At 49.2% G+C, this 22267-nt stretch overlaps 1 protein-coding gene across 3 annotated transcripts in view; it reads left to right on the top strand.

The window, feature by feature from the left end:
* LOC139260381 (uncharacterized) overlaps positions 1 to 22267 on the top strand; it is a 70344-nt gene that overhangs the window by 4380 nt on the left and 43697 nt on the right. For all 3 annotated transcript variants that reach the window (XM_070876935.1, XM_070876934.1, XM_070876937.1), the window contains exon 2: positions 6737 to 6908. In XM_070876935.1, the coding sequence (XP_070733036.1) occupies positions 6737 to 6908 (172 nt within the window). The remainder of the gene's footprint in view (positions 1 to 6736; positions 6909 to 22267) is intronic.

Raw genomic sequence — 22267 nt, forward strand, 5'->3', positions numbered from 1 at the left:
GTGTGTGATCTGGAGATCCGAGATGAACGTCTCTCTGCCCTTTTTTGGTAGCACTACGCGGTTACCCAACAACAGGCAGTCTGCCTGAATGGACAGTTCTTCCTTTCGCTGCTGAAATGGCTTGATTGGCTCTTGCATTTCAACGGGGATGCTGGCCCAACTCCCATGCACTATACAGTTTTTTTACTAGGGACAGCAGAGGATCTTGGCTGGTCCAAGTCCTAATCTGGCGGGCCGTGACAGGTGAGTATTCATTTTCAAACGCTTCCATGACCATCAACAAGTCTGCGGGCTGCGCCACCATCAACAAGTTTGCAGGCTGCGCCATTTCCACCCCCATGGTGGGCAATGGTAGCCGACTGAGAACATCTGCACATTTCTCGGTCCCTGGCTTGTGGCGGATGGTATAGTTATACGCTGATAGCGCGAGTGCCAACCTTTGTATGCGGGCTGAGGCATTGGTATTTATCCCCTTGTTTTCAGCGAACAGGGATATGAGGGGCTTGTGATCGGTTTCTAGCTCAAATTTGAGGCCAAACAGGTACTGATGCATTTTCTTTACCCCAAACACACATGCTAATGCCTCTTTCTCAATCATGCTGTAGGCCCTCTCGGCCTTAGACAAGCTCCTGGAGGCATAGGCGACAGGTTTCAACTTCACCGCAACGTTAGCTTGTTGTAATACACACCCGACTCCGTACGACGACGCATCACATGCTAGGACAAGTCTTTTACACGGGTTATACAATACAAGCAGCTTGATGGAGCATAAAATATTTCTGACTTTCTCAAAAGCAATTACTTGATTTTTTTCCCCATACCCAGTTCTCACCTTTATGCAATAACACATGTCGGGGCTCTAAGAGGGTGCTTAACCCCGGTAGGAAGTTACCAAAATAGTTGAGGAGTCCCAGGAACGACCGCAGCTCCGTGACATTCTGTGGCCTGGGCACGTTCCTGATAGCCTCTGACTTGGCGCCTGTGGGCAGAATGCCGTCCGCTGCGATCTTTCTCCCCAAAAATTCCACTTCTGTTGCCACGAAGACGCATTTCGACTTTTTCAGCCGCAGCCCTACATGATCCAGTCGCTGGATGACCTCCTCCAGGTTTTGTAGGTGCTCTACGGTGTCCCAACCCATGAAGAATATGTCATCCTGAAAAACCACCGTTCATGGTATCGACTTGAGCAGGCTCTCCATGTTTCTCTGCAGCTGACCGAATTCCAAACGGGCATCTGTTGGAGATGAACAGTCCCTTGTGCATGTTGATGCAAGTGAGGCCCTTCAAAGACTCCTCCAGCTCCTGCGTCATGTAGTCCGAAGTCAGGTCGAGCTTGGTGAACGTCTTGCCTCCTGCCAGCGTCACAAATAGGTCATCTGCCTTAGGTAGTGGGTATTGATCCTGTAGCGAGAAACAATTAATAGTTACTTTATAATTGCCGCAAATCCTGACCGTGCCATCACTTTTGAGTACTGGAACAATCGGGCTGGCCCACTCACTGAATTCCACTGGGGAGATGATGCCCTCGCGTTGCAAACTGTCCAGCTCGATTTCCACTCTCTCCCTCATCGTGTGAGGTACCGCTCGCGCCTTGTGGTGAATGGGTCGTGCCTCTGGGACCAAGTGGATCCGCACCTTCGCCCCAGAAAAGTTTCCAATGCCTGGCTCAAAAAGGAATGGAAATTTGTTAAGAACCTGGGTACATGAGGCCTCATCGACATGTGATAGCACTCAGATGTCATCCCAGTTCCAGCAGATTTTGCCCAGCTAGCTCCTTCCAAGCAGTGTGGGGCCATCGCCCGGGACAATCCAGAGTGGCAGTCCGTGCACCGTGCCCTTGTAGGTGACCTTGACCATGGCGCTGCCCAGGACAGTGATAAACTCTTTAGTGTACGTTCTCAATTTCGTGTGGATGGGGCTCAGGGCTGGTCTGGATGCCTTGTTACACCACAGTCTCTCAAACATCTTTTTACTCATGATGGATTGGCTAGTGGCAGTGCCCAGTTCCATGGCTATGGGTAAGCCATTCAATTTTACATTTAGCATTATAGGTGGACATTTCGTTGAAAATGTGTGCACCCCGTGTACTTCAGCATCTGCCTCCTCTTTCTGAGGCTCGAAATTGCTTTGATCCACCATTGACTGATCTTCCTCTGCCACGTGGTGGTTAGCAGGTTTTGCAGAGCTTGCAGCTCATCTGCAAGCTCGTTGGTGGTGCCCCATTGTTCCACAGCTCTTGCAAACATACCCTTTGAAGTGGCATGAATAGGCTGAATGGAAGCCTCCACAATGCCAACAATGTATGAATTGCCTTGCATTCATCCTTTGTTGCAGATTCTGAGTCATTTGGGTCACCTGAGGCCTGCTGGCAGTTGCAGACTCGTGGTTTCTGCCCTGTACATTTCTGCTCACAAACACAGTTCCAGTTCATTTATGAACATTGCTAGCACTTGTATGCTGAGAGATTTGTTTGGTGTTATCACTGGTGAACATAAACGCCTGTGCTATCGCAATGGCCTTACTGAGGGTCGGTGTCTCTACAATCAAAAGTTTTCGTAGGATGGTCTCGTGGCCAATGCCCAGTACAAAAAAGTCTCTGAGCATTTGCTCCAGGTAGCCATCACACTCACATTGTCCTGCAAGTCGCCTTAGCTCGGTGATGTAGCTCGCCACTTCCTGACCTTCAGATCTCTGGCACATGTAGATCCGATACCTCACCATCAGCACGCTCTCCCTCGGGTTAAGATGCTCCCGAACCAGTGTACACAGCTCCTCATACGACTTATCTGTGGGTTTCACCGGAGCCAAAAGATTCTTCATGAGGCTGTAGGTTGGTGCCCCGCAGACCGTGAGGAGGACCGCTCTCATTTTTGCAGCGCTTCCTTCTCCGTCCAGCTCATTGGCTACAAAGTACTGGTCTAGCCGTTCAACATAGGCTTCCCAGTCCTCACCCTCCGAGAACTTCTTCAGGATATCCACAGTTTGCTGCATCTTTGCGTTGGATTTGTGTACTCGTCGCCAGTTGTTGTGTTCCGAGCACAGATGAGACTGCACACAGGGAGGTTAAAGTAACAGTGACCTCAGTCTTTATTAAGACACTCCAGAGTGAGGAACAGGCCTTAGGGGCCGGCTTATATACAGTGCTCCCAAGGGATGCTGGGATCCCTTGGGACTTCATGGGATGCGCTCCCTGGTGGCGGAACATGGGAGTGCATGCTTTACAGATACACAACATCTCCCACCCCTTTTCATCTAACGCTATCTGCACACCTTCCATTCCTTTGTTCCTCATGCACTTATCCAGCTTCCCCTGAAAGGCATCTTTGCTCGTTGCCTCAACTGTTCCTTGTGGTACCATGTTCTACATTCCAACCACTCTCTGGGTAAAGAACTTTCTCCTGAATTCTTTATTGCATTTATTAATGACTGTCTCATATTTATTTTTAGTTAACAATTGTGGAACTGATGGACTGTTGATTTTCATCAGAGTGGTGCAACTCTAATTATACCATTCATCTTAAAGGTCATCACCATCACAGGCAGTCCCTCGGAATCGAGGAAGACTTGATTCCACTCCTGAAGTGAGTTCTTTGGTGGCTGAACAGTCCAATATGAGAACCACAGTCTCTGTCACAGTTGGGGCAGATAGTCGTTGAGGGATGGGGTGGGTGGGACTGGTTTGCCACACGCTCTTTCCGCTGCCTGCGCTTGATTTCTGTATGCTCTCGGCGTTCAGACTCGAGGAGCTCAGCGCCCTCCCGGATGCACTTCCTCCACTTTGGTCAGGGACTCCCAGGAGTCAGTGGGGATGTTGCACTTTATCAGGGAGGCTTTGATGGTGCTCTTGTAGTGTTTCCGCTGCCCACCTTTGGCTCGTTTGCGTGAAGGAGTTCCGAGTAGAGCACTTGATTTGGGAGTCTCGTGTCTGGCATGCGGACTATGTGGCCTGCCCAGCGGAGCTGATCGAGTGTAGTCTGTGCTTCAATGCTGGGGATGTTGGCCTGGACGAGGACGCTGATGTTGGTGTGCCTGTCCTCCCAGGGGATTTGTAGGATCTTGCAGAGACATCGTTGGTAATATTTCTCCAACAACTTGAGGTGTCTGCTATACATGGTCCACATCTCTGAGCCATACAGGAGGGCAGGTATGACTACAGCCCTGTAGACCATGAGCTTGGTGGCAGTTTTGAGGGCCTGCTCTTCAAACACTCTTTTCCTCAGGTGGCCGAAGGCTGCACTGGTGCACTGGAGGCGGTGTTAGATCTTGTCGCTTATGCCTGCACTTGTTGATTGGGTGCTCCGGAGATAAGGGAAGTGGTCCACGGTGTCCAGAGCCGTGTCGTGGATCTTGATGACTGGGAGGCAGTTCTGTGCGGTGAGGACAGGCTGGTGGAGGACCTTTGTCTTACGGACGTAGGCGTCGTCCGCGTACTGTAGCTCGACGACAGAGGTTGGGATGGTCTTGGACCTGGCCTGGAGGCGACGAAGGTTGAACAGGTTCCCACTGGTTCTGTAGTTTAGTTCCACTCCAGCGGGGAGCTTGTCGACTGTGAGGTGGAGCATGGCGGCGAGAAAGATTGAGAAGAGGGTTGGGGCGATGACGCAGCCCTGCTTGACCCCGGTCCGGACGTGGATTAGGTCTGTGGTGGATCCGTTGGTAAGGATCACGGCCTGCATGTCGTCGTGGAGCAGGCGGAGGATGGTGACAAACTTTTGGGGGCATCCGAAACGGAGGAGGGCACTCCATAGACCCTCGCGGTTGACAGTGTCAAAGGCCTTTGTAAGGTCGAAGAAGGCCACATATAAGGTACAATCGTGATAAATGACAATAAGATCACAACTCAGTTTAATATGTCATAAAACTATCGTGCAGACACGCAGGAGTTGACCATTCATACTTGTTTGATTATGTATGAAATGAGTCCACAGTGAGCCCTGTATATTTACTATCCCAGCCCAGGCAGCATATGTAGAAGATTGCGATGGCATTCGGAAGAAGCAGTCCTTTCACCATGTGTGGGAAGCTGTCACAGTCTCCCACTTGTGTAGAACACCCCTGTCTACTCAGAAAATGGACACAATATTACACCTTTGCCAGCTGTTTCCTTTTATTTAAATTTATAAATCTCCACTGACTGTTTCAGATTGCAGAGACCACACTTGACCCATTCAGCGAAACTGATAGAAGCAGCAAAAGAATCAGCCCACAGCAGTGACTTAAAGCAGAGAGAAGGAGAGGGAAAGAGAGAGAGATAAAGAGAGAGGATATTGTTACGATCCAGGCTTTCTCCCAACATTTTATTTGGTGCTCACAATAAAAGCAGATTAAGTTTTTATGAACCAAATCCTGCATCTTTTATGCATGCCATGATTATTATGATTAATATACCGGAAACCATATGGGATGCCCTCCATATTCTTCTGTACACGCCAAACGGTGGTAAATACCACACTATCAATCTGTTATAGCCTGATTTATTTATAAGTAGGGTAATTAAACAGAACATAAGCAATTATAGATGGCACAAATACTTAGAAACAATAAAGACAGAATCAGTCCACAAAGTGTCCAGAATATATTCCTCACACAGTCCCGTAACCTTCAAGATGTGTGGAAGAAGCAATCTTTCATAGACTTGCTGATGTGATGTTTGTATGAGAGTGAGAGAATATCCTTGCTCACTGTATGGGGTCCAAGTGTCAAGTTAGGGAATTAAACCAAGCTGGAAACTGAAGTAAAGATATTGACAAAGGAGAACCAGGAGGTGTGGTGGATTGGACACTGGCTTGTCACCTCTATGACTTGGGTTAAATCTGGTACAGACAGGATGTAATTGTTTTGTTTGATACATGGTAAAAGCACTACTTCTGGCTTAAACAAATGGAGGATTGGGAACTTATTGGGCCAAAATGTAAATGTTATTTTAATAAAACCTGCAGCTTTAACATACATTAGTATTGCTTCTCACTAAAGTAAGTAAATTAAAAAAAAAAAGCATTTTCTCCATTTCGGGTATCCCCCTGCATCTGTTTCCACCAGCTGTAAAATTTCCATACTTATTTTCTGGGCAATTGGTGGGCAAATAGCCCAACTCTGCACCAGCAATTAGGTTTTTGGTGGCGGAACGGATGGCCTGTTAATGCATACATTGACAGACCGCAAGTTCTGGATTGAGTGCATGCACTGAAGTCCTGAACCTGCAGTGGATTTCACAGGCGGTATGTCGGTGGCCCTTCAATGTACACCAACTTGACTCCAGCAAAGGAGGAGGAGCTGCAAATAGCTGGAGTTGCAGAGCTGCTGGCGGTGGGAGACAGAGAGAGGGACCTCCCAGCAACCTGGTGACAGAATTAAATACAACAATCACTCATGGTGACTTGATGGCAAAGCCAGTGAAATGTCATCATTTGCATAATGATAGCTGTCATGTATGTAACCTTCATACAACTGTAACCTTCATGCAACCACACTGTACACTGTATATATGTCCTGGAAATGCACACCTTGACCACAGGGGGTGAACTTGTGGGAGACACTCCTCACCCGGGCACTCAGGTACTTAAAGGGAGGTCCCACACAGGGTCAGCACTCCTTGGTCCTGGGAACAAAGGAAGGTCACGCAGTGACCGTGTCTGCAGTACATGCCTCGTGTGATTCAGTAGCAAGGTGCAGGGACACCACAATAGCGTCGCGCATTCTTATTACATTTCTAATTCATGTCTTTACTGTCCCACAGGTCCATCAAGTGCCCTCTCCCCACCCCCAACTGTCGAGTCAGAGGAGGAAGACAACTCCTCGGAGGAAGTTCCGCTCTATGAGGTTGCACTGTCACCAGACCCATGCGCACTCAGCACTTCGGTGGGTCCAGCGAGACATGGTGTGGTCACCTGGTGTCACACGGATCACAAGTGAGTAAGAGCAGATGGTAGAGCCAGAGACAGCAGTGGAGCATTCTCGCCAGAGGGCGCAGGACACTCCCAGCTCTGCTCAGCTGCATAGAGATGCTGAACCTCGGGGGCCGTGAAGTAAGAGGGTGATCTTGTAGCAGCAGCAACAAATGCGTGAGGCTCTGGCAGCTGATGCAGCTGTGATGTGTGCGACTGTACAGGGAATGGAGGAGTCCATCTCCAACACGAGCACCACCATCTCACAAGCAATGAGGACAATGTGTTGTTCCATGGAATGGATGGCAACCTGCACGGAACAGTAAATCCGCCAGTCAAACGAGAACGTGCTTGGTGTGAACAACAGATTGCAGACTCACATTAATCTCATCTTGAGGAAGGTTACCAACTTAGACTTGGGCGTTCATCACCTTACTGATATGCAGCAAGGCGCTCTCCAGCTCCTTGTTAGCAAGCAAGTGCGGGTGGCCCATAAGACGGATGATAGTGACAGGGGAAATGTGGGCTCTGCTCGGATGGCACTCTGCTCATGCTGCTTGGGATCCTGATGGCCAAGACTGCCCTGCACAGTCCAGGAGGAGCAGTCTTTGGCGGGTCCTCACAGACTTCAAAACTCAAGAGGACGTCCGCCAAAAGTGTCTGAGCAGCTCCAGCAGGGAAATGAGCATCCTGCCTCTACCTCTGCTGAAGCCACGGGGGTAGCACATCATAGGAGCACGCGGAAAAGAAAAAAGACACAATCATAGATGCACAAGGGTATGCACATGGTTGTTTGCTAAAATGCTAGTGTTAAGTTTTAGTTTTATTTATGACACACATACATTTATTTCTTTGCATTACTTTTTCATCTTGCCCATTTTTGCCTGCTACATGGGAAGTGACTTTGTCACTTGGAGTTAATGGTGAGACATTATTGAACATCAAGCAACAGGGGTTTAGGTGACAGGAATGGCTTGGTCATTGTCGGACTGCTTTGTGGTGCAGTTGGGGGTGGGAGGAAGTTGGCACAACATCTGGGAGCCAGATGTGTGCATTGGTGCAACTTAACTAAATGGGGCTATGATGAGACCATCCTGAGCCTCCCGGGCAGCAATGTGCGTCGCTGCTGCTGTCATCTCCACCTCAAGTTCCGTCTTTTCCTCCTCCTCCTCCCCCTAGTGTTCCACCTGTTCCTCCTCCGAAGAGGCAGTGTGCTCTGCACCTTGCTCCTCCTGCAGCTCAGACCCTCACTGCTGCACTATGTTGTACAGCGTGCAGCATACGGCGATGAGTCTGGAGAATCTGGCCGGTGCATACAGGAGGGCTCCTCCAGATCTCTCAAAGCATCTGAAGCGCATCTTCAGCATGCCAATTTCTTGCTCTGGGACACATCTGGTGGACACGTGGCTATCATTATAGTGCTCCTGGGCCCCATTGCCTGGCCTCCTCAACAATGTCACCAAACCCATTTTCAGTGGATAACCCTGGTCTCCAAGAAGCTAGCTGGAAAGTCTGTTTGGAGGAGCGAAGAGCTCAGGGAGGGTGGACTGGCGCAGCATGGAAGATTCATGACAGTTGCCAGGAAATCTGGCACAAATCTGGCATGATGATCTTCCTATGGTTGTAGACCAGCTGCACATTGAGGAAGTGGAAGCCCTTGCGGTTGCCAAAGACACCTGGAGGATGATAGGGTGCCCTGATAGCCACATGTGTGCAGTTGATGATGCCCTGCACCCGTGGGAAGCCAAGCAGAGCTGCAAAGCCGAGCGCCCGCTCAGTCACACTGGCTTCATCAGTGGCAAACTTCACATCATTGGCTGACTTGTGAAACATGGCGTCCGTCACCTGGGTGATGCATCTGTGGGCGGATGAGTGTGAGATGCCGCCAATGTCTGCTGTAGATCCTTGGAAGGAGCCTGAAGTGATGAAGCTGAGAGCACTGGTAAGGGCTCAGGACTTGTTCCAGCAAGCTACAAATGTCTGCGATGACCTGGCACAACAGCCTGAGCCTCCTGAAGCCGTGTCCAGGAAGCTCATCCTCTGCCTGTATTTGCTGTGTTGGGGGTAATGCCTCTGGTGCGCTGCAGCCCTGTGATGTCCCCCTCTCTCCTGTGGAGCATCAGGTCATTGAGGAGAAGACTGCTGTTGTGGTTACTGCTTCTGCTGCTGTGGCTTCTGTTGGTGCTGGGGCACATTTTGGTCTCATTCTGAGGTCCAAGATGAGACAGCATAAGCAGCACCCATAGATGGCAGGTAAAGTGGAGATCAGAGGCACAATCCTCCAATGTACTGAGAGCGACTAGCAATACGGTGAGAGTGGCTTCAGAGGTTGCAGAAATCAGCTGCAAACTGCGGAAGCTTAAATCTCTACATAAACTGGCGTCAGGAAGAGCCTTTCCCTCTGGCAAGGAAGCAGTTGTAAGGTGTGTGTATTAAAGTGCTTTTTTCAGAGGTCACTTAGTGAACTCGCACAATGGCCGCTAAACTTCCACCTCACGTTCACAGGCAAGGTTCCCGAGGTGCGTGAATCCTGTGCACAACCAGTTAAAGTTCAAACTTGATGTTAAAAAGGCAGTTAAGTGTCTGTAAATGAACAGTTAAGTACCTCAATGAGGTCACCCACCTCTCATGAGTGGGACCGTGACATACCTCGAAACGCGTCCCAATGAAAGGTGGAAGTTGGTGGGCTGACGGCAGGTTCCCGACGCGCTGTCAATTTCTGCGTTTATAACTGTTGACCCACCTCCAAACCCACACGCTCTCCAATATGAAAATTCCAGACCATAATCGAGGACAAATTAATTGGCATTTGGAAAAGTATGGGCTAATAAATGTGTTGCGTATGCAATAACTCAATAGGCTTAGTACCGTGAACTCAATCAGGTGTGACCTGACTCTACTTTATTAGTAATATGTCTCTATTTACCTGTAGAATAACTCCACAAGGACCAGTGCTGTGCTTGAACTGCTGTGACCTGAGTCTCTTTATTCAAACTGCAGAGTGAGGCAGCAGCCTTTTATACAGCTGCTGCCTGGGCCTCCCACAGTTGCACCCTCTAGTGATACCAGCATAGTATGTACAGAGTATACATATATGACAACATTCCCCCCCAAAGTCTTTGATGCGAGTTAGTTACAGGTTGAGGCGATCTGGAACTCTGCGCTCCCTGGTTGATCGTCTGAGTGTCACTTCTGGCATGGGTGAGTTGGTCAGGCCACTGCTGTCTTGCAGCGCTGTTAGTCTGACTGGATTGCTGGAGATGGTGGGATCATCCTCGTGGTTGGCAGCGAGGTCTGTTGCTGATTGGGTGTGTGTAGGTGGATCGCTGAAGGTAAGGTCCTCTCCCGGTAGTTCCTGGTTACCTGTAAATCGCAATTTGGTCTGGTCCAAATGCTTTCTGCATGTTTGTCCGTTAAGCAGTTTGACAAAAAAAACACTCTATTCCCCTCCTTGGCTAAAACAGAGCCTGTGATCCATTTGGGGCCATGACCATGATTCAGCACAAACCCCGGGTCATTTACAGTGATGTCATGTGATACAGCTGCGCGATCATGGTGCATGTTTTGCCGATAACGCCTGGTTTCCACCTGATCATTGAGATCAGGGTGGACTAAGGAGAGCCTGGTTTTGAGTGCTCGTTTCATTAGTAGCTCTACAGGGGGGACCCCGGAAAGTGAGTGGGGTCGTGTCCTATAATTGGTCAGCACCCAGGATAGGCGGGTTTGTAAGGAGCCTTCCGTGATGCATTTCAAGCTCTGCTTTATGGTTTGGATTGCCCGCTCCACTTGGCCGTTGGATGCGGGCTTGAACCGGGCAGATCTGACATGCTTGATGCCATTGCAGGTCATGAATTCATTGAATTCCGAGCTGGTGAAACACAGACTATTGTCGTTGACCAGAATGTCGGGCAAGCCATGGGTGGTGAACATGGCCATGAGGCTTTCAATAGTGGCGGTGGACGTGCTGGATGCCATTATTACACATTCAATCCACTTAGGCGTCCACTACAATGAAGAACATTTTTCCTAGAAAGGGGCCCGCATCATCTACATGGATCCTGGACTATGGTTTTGAGGGCCAGGACCACAGACTAAGTGGAGCCTCCCTGGGGGCATTGCTCAATTGTCAGCAAGTGTTACACTGGCGCGCGCATGACTCCAAGTCCGAGTCAATGCCGGGCCACCAGATGTGGGACCTGGCTATAGCCTCATCATGACTATGCCTGGGTGGGCACTGTGTAGGTCGTGTATGAAGGTTGCCCCGCCTTTTTTTGGCAGGACGACACGGTTGCCCCATAAGAGGCAATCCGATTGGATAGACATTTCGTCTTTACGATGGTAAAACGGTTTTATCTCATCTTGCATTTCTCTTGGGACCACGGACCAGCCCCCATTGAGGACGCAACATTTTACAAGAGATAACACGGGATCCTGGTTGGTCCAGGTCCTGATCTGGTGGGCCGTTACGGGTGACCCTTCGCTTTCGAAGATGTCCATGACCAGGCACAGGTCTGCGGGCTGCGCCATTTCCACCCCGGTGGTGGGCAACGGTAGCCGGCTGAGGACATCGGCGCAGTTCTCAGTGCCTTGCCTGTGGTGGATCGTATAATCGTAGGCCGACAGTGTTAGAGCCCATCTTTGGATTCGCGATGAAGCATTGGTGTTTATGCCTTTGCTTTCCGAAAACAGTGAGATTAGGGGCTTGTGGTTGGTTTCTAACTCGAACCTGAGTCCGATCAAGTACTGGTGCATTTTTTTTACCCCATAGACACAGGCCAAAGCCTCCTTCTCGACCATACTGTAGGCTCTTTTGGCCTTGGATAAACTTCTAGATGCATATGCAACCGGTTGGAGTTTGCCCGCTACGTTTGCTTGCTGTAAAACACGCCCGACACCGTACGATGATGCGTCACATTCTAAAACTAGACGTTTGCTTGGGTCATACAATACAAGCAACTTGTTCGAACACAGCAAGTTCCTGGCCTTTTTGAAGGCGGCCTCTTGATTTTAACCCCAAACCCAGTCGTCTCCCTTGCGTAGCAACTTGTGCAATGGTTCGAACAAGGTACTCAACCCTGGAAGAAAGTTACCAAAATAATTGAGGAGTCCCAGGAATGAGCGCAGCTCTGTTACATCTCGTGGTCTTGATGGCCTCTGTCTTCAAGTCCGTGGGCCTGATGCCACCTGCTGCAATCTTCCTCCCCAGGAATTCTACCTCTGGTGCCAGGAAGACACACTTGGATCGTTTCAGCCAGAGTCCAACTCTGTTTAGTCGACTTAAAGCCTCTTGCAGGTTGTGCAGGTGTTCGGTGGTGTCACGACCAGTGATTAGGATGTCATCCTGAAATACAACAGTGTATGGAACCGATTTCAACAGACTCTCCATGTTCCTTTGGAAGATGGTTGCAGCCAAGCGGATCCCGAACGGGCACCTGTGATACAAAAACAGTCCCTTGTGTGTTAATGCACGTTAATTTTTTCGACAACTCATCCAGCTCCTGGGTCATGTAAGCGGAGGTTAGATCCAGCTTGGTGAATGCCCTTTCCCCAGCTGATGTTGCAAAGAGATCATCGGCTTTGGGTAGCGAGTACTGGTCCTGTAATGAAACTCGGTTGATCGTTACCTTGTAGTTGCCGCAGATTCTGACCGTGCCATCGCTCTTTAGTACCAGAACAATCGGGCTGGCCCACTCATTGAACTCGACTGGCGATATGATTCCCTCGCGTTGAAGTCTGTCCGATTTGATCTCCACTTTCTCCCTCATCATGTAAGGGACCACTCGAGCCTTGTGATGAACAGGCCGTGCCTCGGGGACAAGTGGATCTGCACTTTGGTGCCTGTGAAGTTGACGATGCCTGGTTCAAATAGGGATGGAAACTTGCTCAGCACTTGAGCACAGGAAGCATCGTCCACTGAAGATAGTGCTTTGACGTCTTCCCAGTGCCACCGAATCTTCCCCATCCAGCTTCTGCCAAGCAACGTTGGCCCATCGCCTGGTACAACCCACAGTGGCAATTCGTGAATCTCTCCATCATAGGATACCTTTACGTTTGCACTGCCGCTAACTGGGATCAGTTCCTTGGTGTAAGTGCGCAGCTTTGTCTGAATTGGGCTCAGCTTAGGTCATTGTTCTTTGTTGCCCCACAGCCTCTCAAATGCCTTCTGGCTCATAAGTGACTGACTCGTCCCCGTGTCCAACTCCATGGAGACAGGAATGCCATCTATCTTGACTTTCATCATCATGGGGGGACTTTTGGTGGTGAAGGTGTGCACCCTGTGCACTGCTTCCTCGAACTGAGTCGCCTCTCTGGCTTGTACTTTATGATCCTTGTTGGATCGGAAACCTCCTGCCGATTCCTCTGCTACGTTTTGAGTCGCAGTTCTTCTGCACATTCGCTGTGGGTGGCTCTTTTGGCCGCAGCCTTTGCACACATAGTGTCTGAATCGACACAGACAGACCTGATGGTTACCCCAGCAACGCCAGCATGTTAAACGATTCACATTTACACCCCTTGGCGGACTCTGATTCTTTGATCAACAGTTATTTTCTGCACAGTGTTTGCCAGTGAGTTTTGATTCTGGGAGAATCTCAACGTTGGGGTCGTGAACGCCTGGCTTAAGGTGATGGTCTGCTTCATGGCCCGTCCCGTCGCAAAAACGTCCCGCAACACATTGTTGAGGAGTTCGCCAAATTCACACGGTTCCGCGAGCCTTCGTAGGACTGCGACATATTCCGCTAAATCCTGACCCTCGGTACGGCGGTGTGTGTAGAACCGATACCTGGCCAGCGTAACCCGAGTAAAGGCTTCATCCTCTGTAAACTTTTCTAAACTACCAACAGCAGCCATCTCTGCGTGTAAGTCCGTGATCTGTTCTCATCGCCAGTTAATATGTCTCGACCTATCTGTAGAATAACTCCACGAGGCCTAGTGCTGCGTTTGAACTGCTGTGACCTTAGTCTCTTTATTGTGTGGCAGCAATGTGGTGTCCAGCCTTTTATACAGCCGCTGCCTGGGCCTCCCACAGTTGCACCCTCTAGTGGTACCAGCAGAGTATGTACAGAGTATACATATATAACAATTAGCTCTAAAAGTGAGGATTAAACATGGAGGCTTTCTTTATATACATGCTGCACATGTGTGTCTGTGGCCCAATGACGGTCACTCCCCCTGGTGGCAGGTAAACCCAGGCATACCATGTTTGCCACACATGGTCTGCCAGACATCGTTGTCAGCGACAATGGACCGTGTTTCACAAGCCTGGAGTTTCAAGAGTTCATGAAACGCAATGGTATAAAACACGTAAGGTCAGCCCCGTTCAAACCCGTGTCCAATAGTCAAGCGGAGCGGGCAGTTCAAACCATCAAGCAGAGCCTGAAACGTGTAACTCATGGTTCCTTGCAGACATGCTGTCACACATACTGCTCAGTTACAGGACAAGGCCACACATGCTCACTGGGGTCCTGCCTGCAGGACTATTGATGAAGAGAAGCCTCAAAACCAGGCTCTCTCTAGTCCATCCTGACCTTAACGATCATGTCGAAACCCGACATCAACGCCAGCACTGGTATCATGACCGCGCCGCAGTGTCATGTGACCTATCTGTAAATGACCCAGTGTATGTACTTAACCATGGTCAAGGGCCCAAGTGGCTCCCGGGCAATGTTACAGATAAGGAGGGTAACCGGGTGTCTATGGTTAAGCTCAAGAATGGGCAGAAGTGCAGGAAACACATCGATCAAATCAAGCTAAGATACAATGACGAACCGGAACAGTTGGAAGGAGACACCGCGAGCTTAGACGACCAACCAACTCACATCCAGCCATCAGAAGAACCCACTGTGGTCAACGCCCAGCTCCAAGTTGTGAGAGACTCGGAAAGCACTGGGATTGTACTGAGGCGGTCAACCAGGGAGCGAAGTGCTCCGGACCGTCTGAACTTGTAATAAGGACTTGTGCCAAGAACTGGGGGGGAATGGTGTAATGTATGTACATAAGGTCTGTCCACCACCAGGGGGCACTACTGTCGGAGGTCCTAGGGTCACAGGTACGCTCGTGCTGGGCCCGGTATGTAACCTGAACTTCACCTTTGTATCTTCACTTCTGGAAGCCATTAAAGACTGACCAGGTTACACCTAGTCACTGGCTCACAGTACGGAGTTCATTGTATGATTTCATACACCACAATTCCCTCCCAAGATCTTGGTATCAGTCCTATTTACAAATTGAGAGGGTCTGGGGTTTTCCGCTCCCTAGTTGATCGTCTCAGTTCAATTCCAGATCTGGGTGAGCTCTCCGAGTCATTCATGACAAGGCTGGGTAGCCGATCTAATGGGAGTGGCAGTGTCCATATCGGGGATTGAAGGTCCAGATTCATTGACAACAGCAGGGTCTTCTGATGGCTGAATATGACTCAGTTGGTCATTGATGGTGTCTCCTTCAAGCTGTTCCAGTTCGTCTGTGTGCCGCAACTTTGTCTGATCAATGTGCCTCCTGCATGTTTGCCCATTAGTGAGCCTGACAATAAGCACCCTGTCACCCTCCTTGGCCGTAACAGTACCAGTGACCCACTTGGGGCCTTGACCATAATTTAACACATACACAGGATCATTAATAGAGATGTCGCGTGACACGGCAGTGCGATCATGGTACCACTGCTGATGTTGACGTCTGTTTTCGACGTGATCATTAAGATCAGGGTGGACAAGCGAGAGCTTGGTCTAGAGACCTCTCTTCATCAACAGTTCAGCAGGGGGGACCCCGGTAAGCATGTAGGGTCTCGTCCTGTAACTAAGCAGTATGCGTGATAAGCGAGTCTGCAAAGAACCATGAGTTACGCGTGTCATGTATCTCACACTACTGTACACAACTGTATCTTACCATGCTATATATGACTGTAATAAGATATGACCTGTAGTCACCAGCATACCTTACCACCAGGGGTGCACTTGCAGGAGAAACTGGATACCTGTTCCAGACAGGTATATAAGGACAGGTCTCAGGCAAGTGTGGTATTCGAGAGCTGTGTAATAAAGGTGCAGGTCCTGAGTGACCTTGACTTCACTATGTGCCTCGTGTGAATCTGTACTGAGGGGACAGGACTTTACAATGCGTTTCAGGCTCTGCTTGATGGTTTGGACGGCCTGCTCTGCTTGACCATTGGACGGGGGTTTAAATGGTGCTGACCTTACGTGCTTGATACCATTGAGTCTCATAAACTCTTGAAACTCCAAACTCGTGAAGCACGATCCGTTGTCGCTCACAACAATGTCGGGCAGACCATGAGTGGCGAACATGGCACGAAGGCTCTCAATGGTGGCTGTGAATGCGCTGGATGACATGATTACACATTCTATCCATTTGGAATATGCATCCACCAGCACCAAAAACATTTTGCCCAGGAAAGGACCCGCATCGTCGGTGTGGATCCTCGACCATGGTTTGGATGGCCACAACCACAGACTTAGCGGAGATTCCACTGACTGCATTGCTTGACTGCATGCAAGTGTTGCACTGATGCACACATGACTCCAAATCAGAGTCAATGCCAGGCCAGCAAACGTGAGAGCTGGCAATGGCCTTCATCATCACAATACCGGGATGGGTACTGTATAAATCCCGTACAAATCTCTCCCTGCCTTTCTTGGGAATAACAATACGATTACCCCAGAGCAAACAATAAGATTGAATGGATAATTCGTCCTTGCGACGGTTGTAAGGTTTTGTCTCATCACACACTTCCCTGGGGATGGCCGACCAATCACCAATAAGGACACAATGTTTTACAATCGATAAGATAGGACCCTGGCTGGTCCAGGTCTTGACTTGTTGAGCAGTGACAGGCGACCCTTCACTCTCAAAGGCATCCATGACCAACAGTAGGTCTGCGAGCTGTGGCGTTTCCACCTCCGGCGTGGGCAACAGTAAATGGCTCAATGCATCGGCACAATTTTCGATGCCAGGTCTATGGCGAATGACATAATCATAGGCAGATAATGTCAGCGCCCACCTCTGGATGCGGGACGAGGCATTGGTATTGATACCTCTATGCTCTGAAAGCAAAGATATGAGCGGCTTGTGATCGGTTTCAAACTCTAAATTAAGTCCAAACAGATACTGGTGCATCTTTTTAACCCCATATACGCAGGCTAAAGCTTCTTTCTCTCATTTCATAGGCTCTTTCCGCTTTAGACATGCTTCTCGATGCGTACGCAACGGGTTGTAGTTTGCCCGACTCATTGGATTGTTGGAGCACGCAACCAACCCCAAGTGATGCAGCGTCACAGGCCAATACTAAACGCTTGCACGGGTCATAATGTAGCAGCAATTTGTTGGAACAAAGCAGACTTCTAGCCTTCTCGAAGGCCCTGCCTTGAGATACACCCCAAAGCCAGTTGTCGCCTTTTCTAAGCAGCATGTGCAGTGGCTCTACTAATGTGCTCAATTTAGGTAAGAGATTACCGAAGTAGTTGAGAAGACCAAGGAACAAATGCAGCTCCATCACATTCTGGGGTCTGGGTGCATTTTAGATGGCCTCTGTTTTCGAGTCTGTAGGCCTGATGCCGTCTGCAGCAAACTTCTTTCCCAGGAATTCGACTTCCAGTGCCATAAAGATGCACTTTGAATGTTTCAGCCTGAGACCCATTTTGTCCAGACGACGTAGAACCTCTTCCAGGTTGTGCAGGTGTTCGGCAGTGTCACGACCTGAGACCAGAATTTTGTCTTGGAACACCACGGTTCTAGGGACGGACTTCAGTAAACTCTCCATGTTTCTCTGAAATATGGCTGCAGCCGAGCGAATTCCGAAAGGACACCTGTTGTAAATGAACAGCCCTTTATGTGTATTGATGCACGTAAGTTTCTTCAATAATTCGACAAGCTCCATTGTCATATAGGCCAACGTCAGATCCAATTTGGTGAACGACTTCCCCCGGCTAGCGTTGCAAACAGGTCATCGGCCTTTGGTAACGGGTACTGATCCTGTTTCAAAACTCGGTTGATTGTAACCTTGTAGTCTCCACAAATCCTGACAGTGCCATCACTCTTCAGCACAGGAACAATGGGACTAGCCCATTCATTAAATTCGACCGGTGAAATGACCCCTTCACATTGGAGTCTGTCCACTTCGATTTCGACATTCTCCCTCATCATGTACGGGACTGCCCTGGCTTTGTGATGGACGGGTCTTGCGTCCGAGTCCAGCTGGATCTGCACCTTGGCTCCCGTGAAGTTGCCGATGTTCAAACAGAGAGGGAAATTTGCTCAGCACTTGAGCACACAACGCGTCATCCACCGATGACAAAGTTTTAATATCGTTCCAGTTCCACTTTATTTTTTCGAGCCAACTCCTGCCAAACAGCGTTGGACCATTGCCTGGAATGATCCACAGCGATAGATCATAAACCGCCCCATCGTACGACACCTTGACTGCTGCGCTGCCAATCACTGGTATGAGCTCTTTGGTGTCGGTACGCAATTTTGCATTTACTGGACTCAGCTTGGGTTTCACGGCCTTGGTGTCCCACAACTTTTCGGATGCCCTCTGGCTCGTAATTGACTGACTCGCACCCGTGTCTAATTCCATAGATACCGGCACGACGTTCAGTTTTATTTCAATCATTATCGGTTGGCTCTTTGTCAGGAACGAATGTACACTATACACTTCCCCCTCGGGTATCTCGGGTTGCATTGCCGGATCCGCTCCGGATCGGTCATCATCATCCACGTGGTGTGTTGCAGCACGCTTGCTGAGCTGTGACACATCCGCTGAAGGTGCCCCATTTACGCACAGCCTCTACAAATATACTGACTGAAACGGCACTGATGAGGTCGATGATTGCCCCCACAACGCCAGCAGGGTGAAATCGGATTCGTGCCCAATGGCGGACTTTGAGCAGCTACAGGTTTTGCAAACACAGTCGGGTAGGCCCTGCCAGGTGCAGCTCTGCCAACCGACGACACAATCTGGTGCACAGTACTTGCCGTGGAGTTCCGACTCTGCGAGGATATCTGCTTTGTACTATCGACCGTGGTCAGGCAAGCCTGGGCGATCGTGATGGCCCTGCTCAGATCCAGCGTCTCCGCAGCCAGCAGCCTCTGCAGGATCACCTCGTGGTGTATGCCTATTACAAAGACGTCATGCAGCATGTCTTCCACCGCGGTTCCAAACTTACACGGCCCAATGAGAAGTCTCAGGTCGGCAATAAATTCCGCCACGGCCTGGCTCTCAGAACGAACATGCTTGTAAAAGCATTATCTCGAGATAATGATGCCTTCTTTAGGTTTGAGATGGTCCCAAATCAGAGCATACAATTCCTCATAGGTCTTTTCCGTTGGACGTGCAGGTGAGAGCAGATTCTTTATGAGGCCATAGATTTTTGGACCACAAACCGTGAGGAAAATCGCCCTGTGCCTAACTGCGTCTTCATCCATCTTGTTGACCACGAAGTACTGGTCGAGGCGATCTGTAAAATCTTCCCAGTCTTCTCCCTCCACGAATCGCTCCAGGATTCCAACGGTGCTCATTTTTTTTTGTGCGTGAAAGTTCATATTGTGCCTTGTCGCCAAATGTTGCGTATGCAATAACTCAATAGGCTTAGTCCCGTGAACTCCATCAGATGCGACCTGAATACTTTATTAGCTCTCAAAGTGAGGAGTAAACATGGAGGCTTTCTTTATATACAAGGGCTGCACGTGTGTGTCTGTGGCCCAATGACCTCCGATGGTCACTCCCCCTGGTGGCAGATAAACCCAGGCATACATACATTACAAAATGAAAGTCAGCATGGATTTGTTAAAGGCAAATCGAGTTTGACTAACGATCGAATTCTTTGACAGAAACTGTTGATGAGAGTAATCCGGATGATGTGTATATGGATTTTCAAAAGGCGTTTGACAAAGTACCACATAATTGACTTGTTAGCAAAATTTAAGCCCTGGAGATTAAGGGGACAGTGGCAGTATGGATACAAAATTGGCTAAGGGATACAAAGCAAAGAGTTGTTGTAACGGTTGTTCTTCAGACTGGAGGGAGGTGTTCCCTGGGGTTCAATAGTAGGAGTACTGCTCTTTTTGATATATATTAATGACGTGGACTTGGGTATACAGGACTTAATTTCAAAGTTTGCAGATGATACAAAACTTGGAACTGCAGTAAACAATGACGAGGATAGTAACAGGCTTCAGGAGGACATAGACAGACTGGTGAGGTGGCATGGCCAGACATATGATGGATGACATTTAATGCAGAGAAGTGTAAAATGATACATTTTGGCAGGAAGAATGAGGGGAGGCAAAATGAACTAAATGGTACAATTTTAAAGGGATGTAGGAATAGTGAGACCTGGGGTGTATGTACACATTTTTTTGAAGGTAGCAGGGCAAGTTGAGAAGGTTGTTAAAAAAGCATATGGGATCCTTGGCTTTATTAATAGACGACTAGAGTACAAAAGCAAGGAAGTCATGCTAAACCTTTATAAAACGTGGCAGGGCAAGTTGAGATTACCATTAAAAAAGTATACGGGATCCTGGGCTTCATAAATAGAGGCATAGAGTACAAAAGCGTGGAAGTTATGATAAGCCTTTATAAAACACTGGTCCGACATCAACGGGAGTATTGTGTCCCATTCTGGACACCACACTTTAGGAAGGATGTGAAGGCCTTGGAGAGGGTGCAGGAAAGATTTACGAGAATGGTTCCAGGGATGAGGGACTTCAGTTACGTGGATAGACTGGAGAAGCTGTTCTCCTGAGAGCAGAGAAGGTTAAGAGGAAATTTATTAGAGGTGTTCAAAATCATGAGGGGTCTAGACAGAGTAGATGGAGAGAAACTGTTCCCATTGGCGGAAGGGTCGAGAACCAGAGGGCACAGATTTAAGGTGATTGGCAGAAGGCCCAAAGGCGGCATGTGGAAAACTATTTTACGCAGCAAGTGGTTAGGATCTGGAATGCACGGCCTGAGAGGGTGCTGGAAGCAGATTCAATCGTGGTTTTCATAAGGGAATTGGACAAATGCCTGAAGGAAAAACATTTTCAGAGCTACGGGGAAAGGGCGGGGGAGAGGGACTAGCTGAAGTGCTCTGGCAGAGAGCCAGCACGGGCTCGACGGGCTGAATGGTCTCCTTCTGTGCTGTAATCATTCTATGAAACACTGGCTAGGCCTCAGCTAGAGTATTGTGTCCAATTCTGTGCACCGCACTTTTCGAGGGATGTTAAGTCCTCGGAGAGGGTGTACAAGAAATTCACTAGAGTGGTACCAGGAACGAGAAATTTCAGTTATGTGGAGGGACATACAGTCCCTGACCACTACGTGTGCGGGAAGTGTATCTGCCTCCAGCTCCTGACGGACTGCGTTGCGGAATTGGAACTGGAGGTGGATTCATTCTGGAGCATCCACGATGCTGAGAATGACATGAATAGCACGTTTAGTGAGTTGGTCTTACCGCAGGTAAAGGGTCCACAGCCAGATAGGGAATGGAAGACCAACAGGAAGAGCAGTGCAGGGAAGGTAGTGCAGGGATCCCCTGCGGTCATCCCACTGCAAAACAGATACACCGCTTTGAGTACTGTTGAGGGGGATGACTCATCAGGGGAGGGCAGCAGCAGCCAAGTTCATGGCACCATGGGTGGCTCTGTTGCACAGGAGGGCAGGAAAAAGAGTGGGAGAGCGATAGTGATAGGGGATTCAATTGTAAGGGGAATAGATAGGCATTTCTGCGGCCACAACCGAGACTCCAGGATGGTATGTTGCCTCCCTGGTGCAAGGGTCAAGGATGTCTCGGAGCGGGTGCAGGACATTCTGAAAAGGGAGGGTGAACAGTCAGTTGTCGTGGTGCATATTGGTACCAACGATATAGGTAAAAAAAGGGAAGAGGTCCTACGAGACGAATTTAAGGAGCTAGGAGCTAAATTAAAAAGTAGGACCTCAAAAATAGTAATCTCGGGATTGCTACCAGTGCCACGTGGTAGTCAGAGTAGGAATCACAGGATAGCTCAGATGAATACGTGGCTTGAGCAGTGGTGCAGCAGGGAGGGATTCAAATTCCTGGGGCATTGGAACCGGTTCTGGGGGAGGTGGGACCAGTATAAATCGGACGGTCTGCACCTAGGCAGGACCGGAACCAATGTCCTAGGAGGAGTGTTTGCTAGTGCTGTTGGGGAGGAGTTAAACTAATATGGCAGGGGGATGGGAACCAATGCAGGGAGACAGAGGGAAACAAAATTGAGACAGAAGCAAAAGACAGAAAGGAGATGAGTAAAAGTGGAGGGCAGAGAAACCCAAGGCAAAAAACAAAAAGGGCCACTTTGCAGCAAAATTCTAAAGGGTCTACGTGCGTTAAAAAGGCAAGCCTGAAGGCTCTGTGCCTGAATGCGAGGAGTATCCG

Source organism: Pristiophorus japonicus, chromosome 3 (assembly GCF_044704955.1).
Source record: "Pristiophorus japonicus isolate sPriJap1 chromosome 3, sPriJap1.hap1, whole genome shotgun sequence".
Taxonomy (NCBI): Eukaryota; Metazoa; Chordata; class Chondrichthyes; family Pristiophoridae; genus Pristiophorus; species Pristiophorus japonicus.